The sequence below is a fragment of the Mustela putorius genome, unplaced genomic scaffold, assembly GCF_011764305.1.
Source record: "Mustela putorius furo isolate JIRA1106 unplaced genomic scaffold, ASM1176430v1.1 tig00000827_pilon_pilon_pilon, whole genome shotgun sequence".
Classification (NCBI taxonomy): Eukaryota; Metazoa; Chordata; class Mammalia; order Carnivora; family Mustelidae; genus Mustela; species Mustela putorius.
The window spans coordinates 8,906,148-8,928,689 of NW_025421489.1; the positions used below are offsets into that span (position 1 = coordinate 8,906,148).

Sequence of the window (22,542 nt, forward strand, 5' to 3'; positions counted from 1 at the left end):
GCGTCAAAGGTAGTATCCGGGAACCTGTACTTTACGGCTCCAACGTTAATTCTTATGTGATCAGTCCAAGAAGTGGAACTTGGAAATAACTAGAATGAAGTTTCACCTAAAAAATTCCCCCCAAAGAGATTTCAAATATGTCTCTTTCTTTCTGGGTGGTGGGGAGGGGGAGAAGGAAGACAGAATCTTAAGCAGACTCCACACCCAGCGTGGAGCCCGAAGCAGGGCTAGATCTCACAATCCTGAGATCATGACCCGAGCGAAACTCAAGAGTTGGATGCTTAACCAACTGAGCCCACCCAGGCACCCCTCAAATGTGATTCTTCTGGTGCTTCCAGTCCTCCCCTCATGCAAGCCATTATCATGTGTCACTCAGGCTCTGCAATGTAATCGGAACAGACTGATTACCCCGCTTTCAACTCAAACCATAACCCCCTTCATCTCTGTTCTACATTGATAAAAAACCTAACAGGAAAAAGAAAACTTTAAAACTATCATAAGAAAATAAAGGAAAGTACCTTTGAGGATTTGGGGAGTAGGGTAAAATATTTTAAGATGTAAAAAAGCAAAAATCATAACAAAAAAGCAGAAATTTTGACATCAAAATTTAAAACTTCTATTGGATAAAATGTACCAGTATCAAAGTCAAAGTAAAAGCCAAAAATCAGGGGTACCTGGGTGGCTCAGTGGGTTAAGCCTCTGCCTTCAGCTCAGGTCATGATCCCAGGGTCCTGGGATTGAGCCCCACATTGGGCTCCTGCTCAGTGGGGAGCCCGATTCTCCCTCTCTCTCTGTCTGCCTCTCTGCCTACTTCTGCCTACTTGTGATCTCTGTGTATGTGTGTGTGTGTGTGTCTCAAATAAATAAATAAATAAATAATCTTTAAAAAAAAAAAAAGCCAAAAATCAAAAGTAGATATCGACAACAGAAATAACAGGCAAGAGTGCCTGGGTGGCTCAGTCAGTTAAGCGACTGTTTTTGGCTCAAGTCATGATCCCAGAGTCCCAGGATCGAGCCCATATCAGGCTCCCAGCTCAGAGGGGAATCTGCTTCTTCCTCTGACTGTCCTCTCTCTAGTGCTCTCCCACTCTCTCTAATAAATAAAACATTAAAAATAATAAAAGTTTAATATCCAAAATTAAACTTTCTATATCATCTTAAAAAAAAAAAACCTCAATAAAAAGAGAGACAATTAGAACAGCTAATAAACATACAAAAAAGGATCAAGGCTCCCTAGTAATGAAGGAAATAAAAGTCAAGATAATTGGACATTATATCCAACCTATCAGAATCACAAAAATCAAACTTAAATACCAAATATTTTCAGGAGATTAAAAATATTAATAACTTTCATACACTGCTAGTGGCAGAGGAAATAAACTATCTAGAAAAGTTGAAGATGTACCTCCCCCATGGGCCAAAAATATTGGTTACTGTCACACAAGATACACACACACACACACACACACAGAGAAAATATTCACAAGAATACTCAATGCAGCCTACTTACTATAGTAAAAAACAAAACAAAAGACAAACAAAAGGGGCGCCTGGGTGGCTCAGTGGGCTAAAGCCTTGGCTTTCGGCTCAGGTCATGATCCCAGGGTCCTGGGATCGAGCCCCGCCTCCGGCTCTCTGCTCAGCAGGGAGCCTGCTTCCTCCTTTCTCTCTGCCTGTCTCTCAGCCTACTTGTGATCTCTGTCAAATAAATAAATAAAATCTTTAAAAAAAAAAAAAAAAAGACAAACAAATAACTCCAGAAAACCCAAACATTCATCAGTAGCAGGATGGATAAACTACAGTATATATTTATTAATACTCTGGAGTATTATACAATAGTTAAAACAAGTGAACTTGATTTATATGTTCTGAGTAGATCTTAGACATAGTGCACATTAAAAAAACTGTAAATGGTATGTATAATTCTTTATGAAAAAAGAATTTGTTGGATACATAAAAGTATTGGTATTATTCATGGATATACAGTGTAATTAAAATATTATTACAAAATAGATGGAAAGGACATAAATGAATAGTAGTTATCTCAGAAGAGTATTATTTGATACAGTAAAGGGGCACAAAGTAGATTTCTGTGTTAGCTGTAAAGCCCTATATCTTTCACTTTAAAATATCTCAGGAAAATAATATTAAGTAAGGGACCCATTTTCTTCCCACTTTTCCAGTACCTGGGACTTAAAAACATACCTTTTGCTAAATCTTCTTCTTCCTTTTTGTTAGCCACAGTACCAGGATCTTTAGCAACCAAGGCTGGGCTTGCTTTTGCTTGTTCTGCAGCCTAACACACACAAAAAAGGAATATAGTATTTGAGGACTGTCCTCAAATTTTCCTACCTCCACTTAATCTAAGAACTTGCAAGACCCTTCTTATTAATCTACCACAGACTCCTGAAGCAGAAAATAATCCAAACTGGAGCAGTCTCTAATTTGAAAGGAGAAGAGTTCTAACTCACCAGTCAACAGCTAACATAATCACTTTCTCCATGAAACTTTCTAAACCCCTAAATTAAGGATTTCCTCCTGTGTTCCTCTGATGGTTCTTTTAACAAGTTACTACACTGTGAGTAGTTAATAATGTAAATTGTGGAGCCAGGCAAACATGGGCTCAAATCCTAAATCTACCAGGTTCTAATTATAAACTGGGGTATATTAACCTCTTTGTGCCTTAAGTCTCTCATCTACAAAATGAGGGTAATGATAGCACCTACCTATGGTAGGATTTGAAAAGATTAAATCAACATGTAGCTTCCAAACTTAGATAGGATGGGGGCTGCCGCTTATCGTTTAAAACAAAAAGTTTAACATTTTCTCCTGGGATTTATAATGTACATGGAAGTAATGTATCATATGTATGATAATTATTGCATAAAGGATGATGATAATGAAGAGTAAATAAACCCTAAACAGTTGCAAAGTTTCTACATTTTACATGACTACAGTACTAACTCAAAATAGATTGTGAACACTTACAAATGCGTATTAGAATACCCAAACTAACCAAGAACATAAATGGAATTCTAAACAATATTCAAATTAACACATGTACAGCACACAGAACAGAGCCTGGCACATATTAACAGTCAATAAATCTCAGCTTCTATTAAAATTATCTTCTTAGATCTGTCTTCATAACCATGCTATATGGTCCCTGAGAATACGAGTACCTAAATATGCACGGATTACTAGCAATCAAGAAGTTACTGCTGAATAAATGAAAGGGAAAACATTCAATATTACAGTAAAATACAGTTCTAGATATATATGTAGTTCTACAAATACAGTTCTGTATATACATTAGTGTATTTTATATTGTCAAACAAACACACAAAGCATTTTTTTTAGAAAAATGGACGTTAAAAAGCTTTTTGTACTTCACTAAATGAAACTTTAAGCCCTCTCAATTCTGATCCATCTCTATGTGGAATCTTCTTTCGATACTAATTGTGTGTGTGTGTGTGTGTGTGTGCACACGCACGTGTGTGTGTGTGTGTGTGTTTGGGGGTTTTTTTGGTTGTTTTTTTATGTTCAATTACTCAACATATAGTATACGCAACTAATGAATCACTGAACACTACATCATTAGTTTCTGATGTAGTGTTCAATGATTCATTAGTTGCGTATAACATCACACATCTCTGAAAATTAAAGGTATGCTTCCTCAGAGCAACCTTTTCAATTACATATAATATTTTTTTCAGTTTGGTCAATTTCACAAATTAGACATATTGATCTTTTGTGGTCTGTGGAGGAATTTCTACCAGTCAAGAAGATAGTGCAGACATTATATTCAGAGTGCAAAAAGGAAGAAATTTACAAGCAAGGATACTCTACCAGACAAGATTATCATTCAGAACTGAAGAACTGAGAAAGAATTCCCAAATAAACAAGAGCTATAGGAGTTCATCACTACTAAACGGGCTTCACAAGAAATATTAGAGGGACTACTTCATGGGAAAAGACAATAACTAGAAATAAGAAAATATGAGATAGAAAAAAATTTCACTGATAAAAGAAAACATATGGTAAGGGTTGCTGATCAACCACTAATAAAGCTAGTATGAAGGTTATAAGACAAGAGTAATAAAGTCAACTATATTTACAATAACTACTTAACAGATACACAAATAAAAAGATGTAAAATATGACATAGAAACATAAAATGTGGGTGAAGGGAATAAAAATATAGTGCTTTCAGAATGTGTTTGAACTTTAGCAACTATCAACTTAAAATAATCTGCTATACATGTTATACATGAGTCCCAGGGTAACCACAAACCAAAATCCTGTAACAGATACACAAAAAATAAACAAAGTAATCCAAACAAAACACTAAAGTAAGTCATCAAATCACAAGGGAAAAGACTAGGAGAAGAAAAAGAAATGGAGAAGAAGCACAAAAACAACATGGAAACAATAAACAAAATGGCAATAAATACATACTATCAACAATTACTTGAAATATAAATGGGCTAAACTCTCCAGTCATAACACACAGGATAGAGGAATTAAAAAACCAAGACCCATCAATAGACTCACTTGAACTCTGAAGGCACATTCATTGAAAATGAAGGGATAGAAAAAAAAATTTCCAGGCAAACGGAAATGAAAAGAAACCTTGGGTAGCATTAATTATATCACACAAAACAGGCTTTAAAACAAAGACTGTAACAAGAGAAAAAAAGAACATTACGTAATGATGGGATCAATTCAACAAAAACATAAAACACTTGTAAATACTTGTGCACCCAACACAGAAGTACCTAAATATATAAAATGACTATTAACAGACAAATTAGGGAAGAAAAAATGACAGCAATACAGTAATAGTAGGGGGCTTTAAAATACCTGCTTACATTAATTGCTAGATCATCTAGATAGAAAATTAATAAGGAAACATCAGCCTTAAATAACAAATTAGACCACATGAATGTAACAGACACACATAGAACATTCTATCCCAAAACAGCAGAATACACATCTTCTCTTCTCAAGTACACATGAAACATTCTCCAGGAGAGATCACATTAGGCCACAAAATAAGACTCAGTAAATTTAAAAAGAGTGAAACACATCAAACATCTTTTCTAACCATAATGGTTTGAAACCAGAAATCAGTTACTAGAAAAAAACTCTAAGAAACAAATACATGAAGACTTGACACGCTACTGAACAACAAATGGGTCAACAATGATGACACTGGGGGGGGTCAACCTCAGGGTCCACATGACCTTCGAGACATAAGAGCCCCCTGGACAACCGGCCACAGCTAGAGCACAAAAGGAAGAGAGAAGCCCTCAGCTGCTATGGTGTCCTTGCCTCAGCTCATCCCCCAACACACTGAGAATCTCCCAACCTTAACAAAGTTTTCATCCCAGACACCATGAAGAGAGAAGAGGCTTTTAGGAAGCCCTACCTTGTCATGTACCATCAATAATATATACCGTAGCAAGACAAAGAACAAAGACAAGAAAAGGTCATCGAAATCGTAAAGGAAGTAAAACTGTCACTATTCACAGATGACATGGTACTATACATAGGAAACCCTAAAGACTCCTCTGAACTATTAGAACTAACAAATTAATCCAGTAAAATTGCAGAACACAAAATCAAAATATAGAAATCTGTTGCATTTCTATATACTAATGATGAACTACCAGAAAGAGAAATTAAGAATGCAATCCCACTTACAATCCCAACAAAATGGGTAAAATGCCTAGGGATAAATTTCAAAAGACCTATACCCTAAAAACTATAAGACAGTGATGAGAACAAATGAAGATGACACAAATAAATGTAAAGATATGCCAATCTCATGAACTGGAAGAATTAATATTGCCAAGATGTCCATACTATCCAAAGCAGCTACAGATTCAATGTAATCCATATCAAAAATAATAATGGCATTTTTCACTAAACTAGAACAATCATAAAACTTATATGGGAGCACAAAGGACCCAAAAAGCCAAAGCAGTCTTGAATAGGAAAAACAAAGCTAGGAATATCACACCCCTGGATTTTAGAATATACTATAAAATTGTAATATAATCAAAACAGTATGGCACTAGCGCAAAAACAAGAAACACAGATCAATGGAACATAAAAAGCAACCCAGAAATAACACTTAGCTGGTCAATCAATCTATGACAAAGATGGTAAGAATATACAATAGGAAAAAGAGTTTCTTCAGTAAGTAGTTTGAGAAAACTGGACAGCTGCATGCAAAATAATGAAACCGGACCACTTTCTTATATCATATACCAAAAATAAACTGGATTAAAGATTTAAATTTAATTCCAAAACCATACAACTCCTAGAAGGAAACATGGGAAGTAAGTTCTCCATCAGTAATTTTTGGATCTATCTCCTCAGATAAGGACAACAAAAGCAAAAATAAATAAATGGGACTACATCAAACTAAGAAGCTTTTGCACAACAAAGGGAAACATCAACAAAATAAAATGACAACCTACTGAATGGGAGAAAATATTCATAAATATTATATCTAATAAGAGGCTTGTATCTAAAATATATTAAAAAGCTCATATAACTCAAGTGTTATAAAAACAAGTAATATAATCTAAAAATAGAGGACCAAAATAGACATTTCCCCAAAGACAATATTCAGAAGACCAACAGGTATGTGAAAAGATATTCACCAACAATTAGTGAAATGCATATCAGGACTACAATGAAATAATTCCTTCACATCTGAGAGAATGGCTAGTATCAAAAAAAAAATTTTTTTTACAAGTATTGGCAAGGATGTGGAGGCAAAGGAACACCTGCTTTGTTGGTGCGAGCATAAACTGGTACAGACACTATGCAGGTTCCTCCTCAATAAATTAAAAGTAGAACTATCAAAAAATTCAGTAATTCTGGTTTTTATCTGAAAAGCTTCTACATTTTTAACCAAAGACAAAAAAGCTACTAATCCCAAAAAGATATATGCACCCCTGTGTTCCCTGCAGTACAAGAGCCAAGACTAGAAGCAACCTAAATGTCCATCAACAGATGAAAGATAAAGATGTGGTATACGTGTACGCGAGCACACACACACAGACACACACACGATTACTCAGCCATAATAGAAGAATAAAATCTTGCCATTTACAACAACATGGTTGGACCTAAAGGATATAATGCTAAGTGAAATAAGTCAAATAGAGAAAAACACATGGTATGATTTCACATTTATATAGAATCTAAAAAGCAAACAAACAGAAACAGACTCAGATACAGAAAAGAAACTGATAACTGCCAAACAATAGTAGGCAGGTGAAGGCAATGGACAAAACAGGCGAAGGGGATTAAGAGATATAATCTTCCAGTTATAAAATAAGTAAGATGGGGGAGGGAGACATAATGTACAGCACAGAGAATCAGTAATATTTTAACAACTCTGGATTGTGGCAGATGGTAGCTAGACTTATTAAAGTGACCATTTCATAATGTATATAAACAATGAATCATTATATGTTGTACACCTAAAGCTAATAAAATATTTTATGTCAAATATTCTTCAGTAGAAAAAGGGAGAAGGATGTGCAGAAATAAGCTACATTAACTCCTATATACCTGAAATGCACACTTTTCAAAATGCCTTCCTATCATCTGGTTCTAAGTGTAGCAATGATACCTATGTTATTAATCAGTCAACACAGTCACAGTGCTAGCATTACTTTTACATCTCTGTGCCAAAAGTTAGTGAGTGCTACAAGAACTGCAGCAAAATGAGTCAGCTGCCTAAAGTATGACTTTTCTTAAGACTTTTATATTATTTTCTTCTGTATTTAGGATGAAAAAATGTACTTTAAAAACATTTTCAGAGGCTTTTGTTAAGTATGCTGACAAAAATCTAGTCTGATTAAAATGTAATAATGACTAAGTGACTGAGTTTAAGATCTAGAGGGACTTGTGTAGATGATCCTACATGATACATTTTCATTACGTATGAAGTTCCTCATAAACATGGTTTTCAACGATAAGCTATCAGACACCATTTTAAAAAAAAATCACCATTCTACCTCATATTTTACTTTATATGCATTTTATATATTTCCTGTGGCTGAAGACAGTAACTACAACCAAATTAGCTTTCATATATTTTATAACATCCAGCCAAAAAAAAAAAGTAATTCTTAACTTTACTAGTGCTGATGTATGTCATAAACCTCTTGAACAGGAGAATAATCTAACTTCTGTATCAGTTGATAAATACATGCTCTTGCCAGTGTTCACTCCACTTCTTGTCCTTTGAAGCCTAGTCCAAACAGACACATATCCACTAACCTCTATATCAAACGGAAGGCAGGCTCGTGTAGTGGAAAGAACACTGGACTGAGAGTCAGGAGGCCTGCGTTCTAGTTCCAACTCTGTCAACTATGAGCTGTGGCCCTGGGGAAGTCACTTAACCATTCTGGGTCTCAGTTTCCTCATCTGTAAAATGAGGGGACTAGATTAGAGCATCCCTAAAGTTGTTCACACAACTATCTGAGATTCTAGGTTAACCAAAGCTACGCATCACATAGATCATTAGTTCTTCTGCCTCCTCTAATTGGAACCAGTCCCTTTGTGGACTGAAAGGCACTTTTCACTTGCACCGAAGCTGTCCTCAAGAGCAGTGCTTCCCAAACTATAACATGCACACAGAATCATCTGGGGATCTTACTAAAATAGAGAAAATGAATCCCATAGGTTTGGAGTGACACCTGAGATGCTCCATTTCTAACAAGATTCCCTGTGATGATGACGATGGTCAACAAAATACATTTTAAGCAATAAGTTCTAGAATAGCTTCTTAGGGGGTAGAAACTGCAATCTCACTAATCATCTATACCTTTTGGTTTGCTATAATGAGTCTACCTTTGATAAGTAAACACTGCCTCTATTGTCAAGGAACTTAAACTTATAAGATATCTTGGATTTTTCTGCTTAAAGTTATTCCTTAATTATAAAGATTTTGGAAAATATTCTGAGTAGTAAAAGCCAGATTTGTCTTAAAGACATACTTTACCATTGTAAAACCATTCATAAGCCAAATTTTTTTTTCAAGTAAGAAGAAAAATATCCTTTGCTCCCTTCATCTCCCAGACATATTTCTGGATCTTCATATCTCAAGAATATTCAGATAAACTGAAAGTACTTTGGGTAGAAATCTACATAAGTATGGATGAATCACTTCACAATTCCCTAAAGTGGTCAAAACCGCGAACTCGAGCCTTCCACAGCTTGTGAGTTTTCTACGCATGCTTTCACACCACTTGTCATATTGTACCCCAATCCATGCAGTAGAGAAAGTCAGTATAGTAAATTACCATATATTTTAAGCATCCTAGATTAGCTGGAGATCCCAAAGGATGGTTACCCAGAATAGAAAAAAATAAATAAATAAAAGAGAGACCCTTCCATTCTTTCTTTATGACATAAATCAGAGACTGATCCCATTACACAGATTGGGAGAAGGAGGGGCAGAAAGGCAATTTAAGCCTTTCACTCAGTCATATTTCTGTCAGCTCTTATTAAGGGAAGATGCTTTGTGTGCTTCTCTCCTCACTGATTACCTTAACTCTTTTTCATTTTTAATACAAGTATTCATAAATTTCATATTGAAAAGAACTTTTAAACTCATCCTTAAATTTTAAGGATATCCTGATTTTTAAGCTGTCATTCTTTGTAGATAAAATCAAAGCATTAAGAGTATTTAAGAAGACTGTCTTACTACATGATATCAAAAAGCAATTTTGTCTATATTATTAAAAACACCATAAAAATTTTTTAAATTGCAAAAATGCTAACCTAATTTATAAGGAAGCAGAAACAGTGGGAAAGTGGAAGTTGGAACACATTAATATTCCCCTGTATTTTCTGGCACCACTGAATGCAAGATTATTAACAAAAATTCCTTTGGAGTAGTAAAACCTACCCGGATTTTGAGGAAAAAAGAAAATTTCATATAAATGTTGCTACTTTAGAGAAACAAATTGTAGCCACAATGCATAGGGCATTACAAAATACCTGAGAGCCAATAGCTGGAAACGTAACTCCTTGTTCCTTAAGGTTCTTAATCATTGCTGATATTAGACTAAGCTGTGGATCATTCTTAAATTCATCTGTCCATTCAACCATAAGAGCCTTTAATTTTTCACAGACTTTAGGATGACCCTGAAAAATAGAGAAAAAAATTAGTAAGAAAAAGTACTAATTTGGCTAATGGTAAAACACAGATATACTAAATATAGAAATTACAAAGTGCTATAGACATTTTTTTTGAATCACACACTCCCCCTAGTTATAGATGATACCTTAAGAAAGCAGACTTGGTTACTAGAAATAATCAAATTTTTTTTCATACTATGAAAAAGCACTAGATGATACCAGCATATATCTCATATAAAATTAAAACAGATCAAGTATGTTAATTTTGGTCAGAGGGACAAACTTTTCAGAGTATTTTGCAACTAAGTGGGCGTTATACATGAGGAAGACACAGAAGAGTAGCCTGTTTTGTTTCGGCTATTTTGCAGATCAGTAAAAAATAAGGTAGAAAGAGAAAATAAATGATACAGTTCCTTTATTCCTAATTCCTGACTTTTAAAAATATGATTGACTGTGTATTTTTTCCAAGTTAATTATCTAAGGTCTGGTTTGAGGTCCACTGTATGTATTTTTAGAAACTTCATTCCTTCAAAATAGTATCTCCCCCTCAAGTATAAAACCACTAGGTTCACTGTAAAACCTTGGGAAAATAAAGAAGTCTTTCTCTTCTATATAGCTGTTAGCTTTTTAAAATAGTAGTTCAGGGACACCTGGGTGGCTCAGTTGGTTGAGCAGCTGCCTTCGGCTCAGGTCATGATCCCAGCGTCCTGGGATGGAGTCCCACATCGGGCTCCTTGCTCAGCAAGGAGCCTGGTTCTCCCTCTGCCTCTGCCTGCCATTCTGTCTGCCTGTGCTCGCTCTCTCCCCACCTCTCTCTCTGATAAATAAATAAAAATCTTTAAAACAAAACAAAACAACAAAAAAAAAATAGTTATTCATGCTACTAAATACAAGTTTGAATATCTCATCTTCAATTAAATTACAGAAAACATATTAAACGTATACTAAAATCTCTTCATAAACAGTCATAAATTTTGACAGATATTCAGGACATTTAAAAAGTGATTATTAGTTAGTAGGAAATACCTAAATGCAACTGAATAAAACAAAACAGGGAAAGAACACATATTCATGCTTGACAAGAAAGTACAGAAACTCTGTAAAGAATTACGTAAATAAATTTTTATCTTATTTCTGTACTGTTTTCTACTAAAACCTGGAAATAATCATTTTTCCCCAAAACATGAGACATTTTCCCTTTTGACATCTTAAATTTGTTCTTGATTATATACTATCCCATCCTCACTCCTCCTAAGAGTCCGAAATAATTACCTTCAGAATGCACAAATTTTTACTAGGAAACTTCACGTTACTTAGTAACTTAAATTTTTTAAATTCCTTGAATTCCATAATTGTATTCCTTATTCTACATAAGTTAAATAAAAAGCAGCATTAAAATCCTGTCATGGTCAGGTAGTGGTCTTACTCATGTCACAATGAAAACAGTGTCATATTTCGGCAGTATTTCTGAACAGTTCTACATAAGGAAAATACCTCCACATCTACACAAATGGTTACAAAAACTGTGCCTAAAATAGACCGGTATTTAATCAGAAAGAGAAACAAATATATTTTCTTATAAGATGAAAGGAATGATGATGAAAACAGGTTAAATATACTCTAAATGGTTAAAAAAAAAAATTCTCCCAAGTATACAAACTTATAGTCTCTTCAGCAAAACATCTACTTTAGTTACATCCTGGATAGACACAGCCTACAAAGGATTTTAAAAAATAGAAAGCACAAACCAGTCCTTTGTGATTTAAAATGTAAACAACCAAACGATAAAATACACAAAGAAGGCTGTTAATTCATTACAGGAAATAATAGTCCTTACCTTGTTTAGTACGTTGCTTACTTCACTAGCAAAATCTCTTGAACATACTTCTAAATGAAAAATTTTGCCGCAGTTTGATACACATGCTCCTAGAAGCTAAAAGTATAAAATCACAAGTTAAAAGGGCTCAGTTTTAGCAGACAGTTTTGTGGTAAAACTTAAAATGAAATCACTTACAGTCAGAGCTTGCATAGCAACATGAGGATCTTTATGGTTCACCCTCCTCATAACAGACCGAAGACAATCTTTGGGTCTAAAAAATGAGAAATATAACAATCAATTAGTAGTACATCGAGGCTTTCCCCCCCTTAACTTAATAAGCAATAGACTACTATACAAAAGGTAGACTACAGTAGAGAAGTTAAATTTTTATTAATGACACAACTGAACTGTACACTAACAAGTTCCTTCAATTTTTTCAAATAAAATTAACAGGCTCTCTTCCTTAGCAAACACAGATTAAGCGTTTCACACTAATTCTGGATTTAAAAAAAAAAAGTTCTGAAAATGAAATGACAGACCAGAACTTCCACTTCCAGTCATGATGGAATAACTAGAACCAGACTTATACTCCCATTATAAACAATGAGAAAAATGGAAAAATATATTTAAAATATATACTCAGGTCACTGGGTGGGACATTAGGCCACAGACAGTGCTGAATGATCTCTAAGAAGGAATACAATTAGATAAGCTAGACATCTGCCTCAACTTTCCACTCAGAGGTACTTTTCAGATATCAGTACAGGCTTTCTGCTTCTAAGGCAGTTTCTGGATCCTGGCGCAGAGATGGTGATCCCAAGAGAATGGTAGTCTCACTGAGTTGTGGGGAAAGAAATCAGAACTCAGGAAGGCCAAGAGAGCTAGAATTTGCAAAACATAGTAGAAGGAGCTAAATGAAAAAATGGTTCTGGATACTTGCATAGTAGTCCACTTAGGTCTACTGAGGAAAAAGCCACACATGCAGAGATTAAAACCTCCATAAAGCTGGACAAAAAGTGACTGCGAGCTGTATGCAGAAGAGTTCCCAAAGCTCACACAGTCATCAGAGTTCCCATCAAAATGGAGAGTCCTTGTTAAATATTTAGAGCCTTCAGTGGATACATCAGAGTTTAGGCCTTGGTACTAAGACTGAACTATCCCAAAAGACTACTCTAAATCCATCCTATAGCAACCTAAAAACAGATCAGAGAAGGATAAAATTGAGCCAAATGTAACAAGTTCAGAGAGAATAAAGTCCAATGTTCTTTAACAGCAATAAAACCTGGCACTCTATATAAAATTCATAACACTACACATTCAGTCAAAAATTATTAGATACAATATGATATAAAAAGCAATTATGAGTTATTACGAGGTACTCAATATAAAATTTGTAACACTAAGCATTCAGCCAAAAATTACTAGATATAGGGGCACCTGGGTGGCTCAGTCATTAAGCGTCTGCCTTCGGCTCAGGTCATGATCCCAGCATCCTGGGATCGAGCCCTTCATCGGGCTCCCTACTCTGTAGGAAGCCTGCTTCTCCCTCTCCCACTTCCCCTCCTTGTGTTCCTCTCTTGCTGTCTCTCTCTCTGTAAAATAAATAAATAATCTTTTTAAAAAATTACTAGATATAATACAAGACATAGCTAGGAGAAAATTCAGTCAACTGAAAATGAAGAAATCACAGAGATGATGGAATTAGCAATCAAAGGCTCTGTAGAAGCTATTCTAAGTATACTCAAGGATATACATCAAATCAACATAATGAGGAAAGAAATGGTGTAAAAAGGATAAAGCTTAAAAAAAAGATAATACTTCTAGACATGAAAAATATATATTTTAAAAAGTGGATAAAATTAATTAGATAAGAATAAAAGATCAGTAAACTTGAAGAATGCTTAAAGTACACGAATAAGTACAGAGATAAAAAAGAATAAAAAAATTTAATACAGAGCCATCACTAAATACATTTTTAAAAGAGAAATGGGAAATTTTAAAAATTCACAAAAAATATTCAATTGATATATAATAAAAGTTCAACAGAAGAAATATATCATCTAGAAAAATGGCAAATTTTAACATTTTATTCTTTTAAAGATTTTATTTATTTATTTGACAGAGAGAGATCACAAGTAGGCAGAGAGGCAGGCAGAGAGAGAGGAGGAAGCAGGCTCCCTGCTGAGCAGAGAGCCCAACGTGGGGCTCGATCCCGGGACCCTGGAATCATGACCTGAGCTGAAGGCAGAGGCCTTAACCCACTGAGTCATCCAGGCACCCCAAATTTTAACATATTAACCCAACCAAATCAACAGTTATATTAAATGCAACTGGTCTCAACACACCAAATAAGACAGATTGCTTGATGGATTAAAAAAAGCAAGACCCAGGGCACCTGGGTGGCTCAGTCAGTTAAGCGTCTGGCTCCGGCTCAGGTCACAAATCCTGGGTCCTGGGATCAATCCCTGTGTCACGTTCCCAGCTCAGCAGGGAGTCTGCTTCTCTCTCTCCCTTTGTGTGTGCTCTTTCTCTCTCTAGCTCTCACTCTCTCACAAACAAATAAAACCTTTAAAAAAAAAAAAAAAGCAGAACCCACCTAAATGCTCCCTACAAGAAACTGTTATAAAATATAAGGACCTATGTTACTTAAAAGTGAAAGGATGGAGGAAAGAAAAACATATCAAGCAAACATAAACCACAAGAAAGCTGGAGTAGTCATGTTAGTATCGGGCAAACTGCAATTCCAGAGAAGCCATATTACCAGGGATATAGAGGAAAATTACAAAATGATAAAAGGATCAATTCTCCAAGGAGACATAATAGACGAAGATGTGTAGTCTTATCTAAAAACAAAGCTTCAAAATATATGAAGCAAAGCTTCATATAAAACTTCATATAAAAACTTCAAATTCACAATTTAGTTGGAGATTTCATTCCTGTCTCAGAAATTGGTAAAACAACTGAATAGAAAAATGGGTGTGAGAATATGCTACTCTACAAGAGCAGACTATATATTGTCTCCAGTGCATACAGAATATTTACCAAGACAGACCATATTTTGAACCATTTAGAAAAACTTAATTTTTTAAAAAAAATGAAATGATACAAGCTATGTTGTTAGACCATGATAAAATTATACTAAAAATGAGTAATATGAAGAAAACTGGAAATTCTCCAAATTCTACATAACCACAGTTGGTCATAATACATTATCCTTTTTATATATTATTAGGTGTGATTACAGTGTTGTTGAGGATTTTTGCACCTTTGTACATAACTGGTCTGTGGTTTTCCTTTTTTGTTTTTGGTACTGACCTACTGTAGGCCTCATAAAATGAGTTACAATAAAGAAAATTCTGAGCCCAGACAGCTTTGCTAATGAATTCTACCAAATAAGTGCCATTATGCTAAGTACAAAAATTTTCTGTACATATCCTTTAACAGGTTGAGGAAATTACCTTTAGTTCTTAAATTAATGAAAGACTTTGTTACAAATGTACACTGAATTTTTTCAAAGGAACTTTCCACATTTATTGAGGTGATTATATGGGTCTTTTTCTTTAGTCTGATGAGACAGTGAATTATACTGATTTATTTTCAACTGGTGAACCAGGCTCGCATGCCTGGGATAAATTCCACTTGATTTTTCTTCAAAGAACCAGTTCTACTTTTGAATTTTCTCTATTGTTTTTTTCTCTTTTCAATTTCATTAATCTCTGCTCTTATTTTCATCATTTCTTTTCTTTTGCTTCAAGTTTGTTCTTCTTTTTTCTTAAGATAAAAACTTAGATCACCAACTTGAGACATTTCTTCTACTAATATAAGCATTTAATGATATAAATTTACCTCTATGGATTGCTGTAGCTACATCCTACAAGTGTTGATATGTTTTATTTTCACTTTCATTTCACTGAAAATACTTTCTAGCTGCTGTTGTGATTTCCTCTTAGACCCATAGGTTATTAGTCCAAAACAGAGATAAAATACAATCATAAAAAAAGTAATTGAAAAGAAAAATGGAGAAAAAAGGGAAGAGATAAAAAATATTGAAAACTCCTAGCAAAATGGTAGTTTTAAATCCAACCATATCAATAATTACATTAAATGTAGTCTAAGCACTCCAATTACCAGGCAGAGGCTATCAAATTGGATAAAAAAGCAAGAACCAAGTATATGCCAGCTATAAACTATCTACAAGAAAATCTATTTTAAATACAAACAGATGAGGGACACCTGGGTGGCTCAGTTGGTTAAGTGTCTGCCTACAGCTCAGGTCATGATCCCAGAGTCCTGGGATCAAGTTCCTCATTGGGCTCCTTGCTCAGTGGGGAGCCTGCTTTTCCCCCCTGCCGTTGCTCCCCCTGCTTGTTCTCTCTCTACCTCTCTCCCTGACTAATAAATAAAATATTTTTTAAGTAAAAAATAAAAAAAATAAACAAATACAGATAGATTAAAAGAAACAAGACAGGGAAAGATATCAACATAAAAGAAGGTCAAGTGGCTTTAACAATTTCAAACAAGGAAGACTAGTAGAGATAAAAAGAGACATTTCATAATAATGAAAGGGTTACTTCTCTTTAAAAAACCATAATTTTAAGTAAGAGAGCTTCAAAATATATAAAAGAAAACATACACACACACACACACATATATATACATATACATATACAGAAATGAAAGGAAAAACTGACAAGTCTAGTCTCCTAGAACTTCAACATACTCTTCTCAGTAATGTGACAGCATAAGTAAAACAAACAAGAAGTATGAATACAGAATAATTGAATACTACCACCTATCTGGGCCTTTTGAACATTCTACTCACACATGGTAGAAAACATAATTTTCAAGTGCACAGAAAATTCACCAAGATAGATCACATTCTAGACTATAAAACAAATGGTGACAAACTTAAAAATCACACAAGATATGTTTTTTGACCACAGCAGAATTAAACTACAGATTAATAACAAAATGACTATAAGAAATACCCAAATGTGTGAAAATTAAACACAAACCTAACAAATTTAAATAACTCTTACATCAAATGAAATCACAGAAATGTAATTTCACTTAAGTAAATGAAAGCACACTATCAAGCAGTCTGTGTAAGAATGTTCACAATGGCTCTCTTCATAACAGCTAAAAACTGGATATAATGCAAATGTTTCTCAATGGGTAAATGCATAGAAAAAAATTCTAATATATTCATACAATGGACTATCCCTTGGAAATAAACAGAAGTAGTGATATACATAAAAACTTGGACTTAGCTCCAAAACATATTCTATATGATACAAAATCACACACTACACAAATTTATTTCTGAAATTTTAGAAAGGAAAATTTAATCTATAATAACAAAAAGCAGATCAATAGTTGCTTAGGACAGCAGAACTTTTGGAAGTGATTAAATGCTCTCTACCGTGAGTGAAGTAACGCTTATAATATAGCATATATATTTGCTAATCTCATCAAATTATCAAACTGTATACTTAAAAGGAATGCATTATATTGGGAAGAAGTCACTTCTTAGTAAAACAGACTTATTTTTTAATACCAGGCCACGTACATGTAAACATGTGTTTCATGGGGATGCTATAAAATAGCAGTAATAGTAATAGCAAGTAACTATAACCTATGGAACATCTATGTGTTTAGGTTCTCAAAATTTTACTTAAGGAACTCATCCAATTTTCAAATCAGTCACATTAAACTGGAGTCTTACAGTTGTTCAATTCCTTGCCCACGATACCCAAGTGGGTAGTAACTGGTACAAAAAAGATTCAAACCCAGGTGTGGCTGAGTCAATACTCTACGTTCTGACCTTGGAACTGCCTTGCAATGAAGTAAGACGATGGAAGCTGGGAGCTATTCATACAACACAAAGGAAGAAAGCCTCAAAATATTAATTCATCAGATTGAAATGGCATTTGTTTTATTTAATATTATAAAACATTATCAAAAGGATAAATATTGTATGATTCCATTTATATGAGGTCCCTAAAAAAGGGCAAATTCATGGAAGTTAGTCTTGACAAGTAAAAGTCACCAGTGGCAAGGAAGAAGAGGAAATGGGAAGTTATTATTTAATGCACACAGTTTCTATTTGGGATGATGAGTGAGTTTTAGTGAAAACATACATGAAAGAAAAACCCTTATCAACTGATATGAACTACAATGGGCCCTGAAGAAACTGGCCAGTAAGAATAATTATCCTAAAAAATGTCTTTAAGAACTGGAATACAACTACTAAACACTGTGACTTTAAAAAGTCATTATTAATAGGGAAAAGTTAAAATAAAAAAGGATTTTTGTGTCTAAGAATGTTTCATTGACTATTGGAAGATTTCCTCCTAAACAGCATGGAGAAAAAAGAAAAAAAAAAAACTTTTAAATTATATTTATTGGCTACCTATTGCATGCAAAGCATTCATCTCTTCTCATTCAGCTCTTTTCCTATTGATTTTGTATGATCTTAGTATTATCTGAGGGTCACCTGGCTGGCTCAGTCATTTAAGCCTCCAACTCTTGATCTCAGCTCAGGCCTTGATCTCCAGGTCATGAGTTCAAGCCCCTCATTGGGCTCCACACTGGGTATGGAGCCTATTTAAAAGAAAAAAAAGTATCTGACAGCAGTATTATTAAACTAAAGAATTAATATACTATAATACTATTATTTAAATTTTGCCTTTTTCATAGTGGGACTTATTTTAGGAGCCAGAATCTGTGACCACATGCTGATTTTCGCAGTTGTGAAAACCATGCCAACACATAAAAACACAAAATTATAATTCCAAGCACCAGTACAGGTGAAATCTAAAGGGATTATCTGAATGCTAAAATTAAAACCATTAAAAATAATGATCCACAGACGATTCAGCTCAGTAAAAGAACCTAACAGAAAGTAATCCTTCATAGTTGCTTAAACTAAATTTCTGACATATTTTTTTCATTTTTTTAAAGAAAGAACTCCAAACTCAGAAGACTTTTGGAAAGGGAAGTGAGGAAAGAGCATTGAAATGCAACCTTTACTTTTTATTTTATATATTTCTATACAGCTTGAAATGTTTTACCACAGCCAATTTTAAAAACCAAGGCAATGATACCTCTGGCACCATAATAAACTTGGCTATCGCATCATAAAAAGGATAATGTCATAAAAAACCAATTAGAATGCTTATAAGTGCTGAGGAATATAGTGAGTAAAACACGAAAAGTAAAAGTGAAATAACATATACACACTTGCTTATTAAATCTTACAATTTAATTAAAGATTATGGCTAAAATACTATTTTTAAAAAGGAGAATTGTATTTTTTTTAAGATTTTATTTATTTGACAGAGAGAGATTACAAGTAAGCAGACAGAGGGAGAGGGAGAAGCAGGCTCCCCACTGAGCAAGGAGCCCGATGCGGGGCTCGATCCCAGGACCGTGAGACCCTGACCTGAGCTGAAGGCAGAGGCTTTAACCCACTGAGCCACCCAGGTGCCCCAAGAGTTGTATTTTTTTTTTAAATATAAACCTATGGTTAATATAAAAGTAAATACAAAAATATTCATGTAAACAGAATGTATACATATATGTATTGAATATGTTTCCTAGCTCTGGTACAAGCAAGCTTACGTGGTACCCATACCTCAGCTTCTTTTTACCAGTGAATTTAAACTTAGTATACTAAGGCTACTATCCTCTCAATGAAGAATTCAAGTTGACTGTAGAGACTGTATAATTTATCAACTATACGAGTACCTTTTTGAGAATGAAAGGGATGCTAACTGGGCATAATTGAAAAACAGGAGGCATAAAGTGAAATTATCCAAGACAAACTATATGTTTAGTCACAGGGCCAAAACACTGTCCATTCATAAAAATCAGCTTTTTATGCATATATCTGAGGCATGTAGTTCAGAAAAAGGGCGAGAAAAAAGAGGCAGCAAATAATTCTCTAAGTATCTAAGACTACAGCATTCTTATAGACTCGTGGGTAAGCCTAAATGGCCTAAAGGGAAGAAGCAATGACCATTAATTTATAAGGAAAATGTTTTTAGCATTCCCAGACCCCAAACATAACCTCCCTTGGGCTTTTCTGATACCTTAGGACACATCTTGCTAATGGATGCACCAAGTCAGTCAAGATAAAGCAGATGCTCACAGACACAGTTCAAAGCTATGGCAGCTTGATGCTGAGAATCTGAGTGCAGCTCCCCAGGATGAGCTGGGCAGCGCTACTCTTGCTGCTCCAGGTGTATGCTATCTCTAAAATAGCTCAAGGAAAAACTGAATGCCACTGTAAACGTGAAGATTCCCTTCAAATTTCTTTTAGTTAGGGTAAACAGGTACAAGTGGAGGTCCTTCAGTAAGAATGAAGAGGCATGAACAGAGGATACCTGTACTTTCATGTGGCTGTGGCTTCTAATGATTTTTTTTTCTCAAATCACAGACTGGCCAGGAAACAGACTCATCAGGAATGTACAGAGCTGCCTTGACATATATCAGGTCTGATGAACTAAAGCATCAAAGTCAATTCCATCATTCACAAATACTGTTCCAATCCACCTTAATGAAGTACCTTGGGCCTCAAAGAAAGCTGAGCTTTAAGAGGGGCATCTTTTCTATTGAATCCTCTTTACTCTACTTGTCTCCCATCATACCACTCTGAATCATTTGGTTTCCATGTGATGTTACAACTACTAAAATTAAGCTACTTCATGCTCAAAGGTAAATGAAAATTAAGGCATGAACGCTCCTTAACCTTCAGATACAATTATCATGCTACTGCGCTTTCTTTTGCAATTCAAAAATTTTTTCAGTAAGTCTGCAGAAGTTGAAGCTCTTAAGGCAATTCTGGAAAGGATATAGTCTTTTTAAATGAGTTTCATCAACAGTCACTCCTTTGATCTAACAATAACTTAATAAAACTTTTCATTCTTGCTCATTCATCTTATTGGAAAAGTACCCAGAAAGCAAGATCCCTCTACATATTGTGCCTTATGTTTAGATCAGTGCCAAAGAATACCAACCCTTATGATCAATCCACTTTGGTCACCAAAACTGTCACACTGAATTACTGTCTCCATGTAAATTACAATGACGCTGTGAAAAAAAAAATTTATCAGGTAGCAAATAGCTCAGCTGATAATGCTTTAACTAATGTTATGCCATCATCTTCACTTTGGCTTTTATGAATTTTCATAAGCTAAGTTTTACCACATCATGCACATAAAACAAAACCATGAAAGGTCACCATGAAACTAAGTCTTTATGACTATCCAAACAGTATTCACATGTTAGCTGTTCTTATTTACAAATATCTACAAATGGGTAGAACTCTCTCAACACAAATAACAATTTTCTAGGCAAAAAGTCATAAACACATGTTAGATGAAAATAGCAAAGGATCCTTACATCATATTTTGGCATTCAATATCTTAAAGACTGTGTATCTCAAGGATCAAAACTGGAATTTACTATTTTGTTTACTAAAATTCGCTATTTTGTTCCAATGATATATGCATTGTTTTGTTATCAAGGTCAAAGTTCTCATTCAATACTTAGAGAGCAGGCCTCTGTGGGATATTATATATTCCAAAGATAACCACAATAATAACTCCCTTTCCACATGCTCTTCTACGAAGTGAACTTGCCTCTTCCAATCAAGAGGTAAAGTTTAATAACCCTCCTCTTAAATGTGGACTGACTCCAGTGACTTGCCTGACCCACAGAATGTAGCACAAGTGGTATTCTGAGATGTGCAGTTCATAAAAAGCATGTAGAATAAACCTCCATTTCCTAGAATGCTCCCTCTAGGATCCCAGCTACTGTTCTGTAAGAAACTCAAGCCACGTGTATAGGCCTTGGTAAATGTTTCAACTGAGAGCTCCTGCTGAAAGCCCAGCTGACTGCCAGACATCAGCTGCTAACCAGATTGAGCATCCATCCCAATCAGGCCTTCAGATATTCCAGTCCCAGCCATTAGGTGACTACAAGTTCACGAGAGACCCCAAGCAAGAAGTACCAGACTGTTAACCGAAAGAACCGTGAAGATCATAATAAATGCTCCTTTAAGCCACTAAGTTATAGGCTGGTTATGTAGCAATAGATAACTAGAATCACCTCTAGCAAAGTGTGCTGACAGCTGTTCAAACACTATTAACTTGTATAATTTAAAATTGGGTTTTCTTTTCATCTTTCCTTTTAAATAAAATTTTAATAAAATTGCCTTAACTGTTTATCTCCCCATCTTGAGGGTTTCTGAAGACAGGATCCAGGGCTACATTGTTCATCCTTGGCTCCCTACTCCCTGCACATAAAACGTTTTCAATTAGCATTAACTGCGCCTCTGATAAACCTCATTGGCTACGATACTGCCACTGCGCAAAGCTGATAAAACGTTTTCATTGTGAATGTTGCCTACAATAATGCCTTCAACATAGCTGATGCTGAGCTAAATATGGAAAACACTACTTTTCACTGTTGTACAATACTTAGTATTTAGAATAAGTGAATAATCCTCCTTACAAAACTCTATTACCAACTCCTATATGTCTTCC

General features: G+C 34.8%; 1 protein-coding gene and 1 pseudogene across 7 annotated transcripts in view; both read right to left on the minus strand.

Moving 5' to 3' along the window:
• The window catches only part of STAM (signal transducing adaptor molecule), a 107,645-nt gene that overhangs the window by 33,801 nt on the left and 51,302 nt on the right, over positions 1 to 22,542 (minus strand). For all 7 annotated transcript variants that reach the window (XM_045085026.1, XM_045085030.1, XM_045085025.1 and 4 more), the window contains 4 exons: positions 12,188 to 12,263; positions 12,011 to 12,106; positions 10,033 to 10,179; positions 2,206 to 2,296 (listed from right to left, as the gene is read on the minus strand). In XM_045085026.1, the coding sequence (XP_044940961.1) occupies positions 2,206 to 2,296; positions 10,033 to 10,179; positions 12,011 to 12,106; positions 12,188 to 12,263 (410 nt within the window). The remainder of the gene's footprint in view (positions 1 to 2,205; positions 2,297 to 10,032; positions 10,180 to 12,010; positions 12,107 to 12,187; positions 12,264 to 22,542) is intronic.
• On the minus strand, positions 22,185 to 22,374 carry LOC123393348 (annotated as a pseudogene).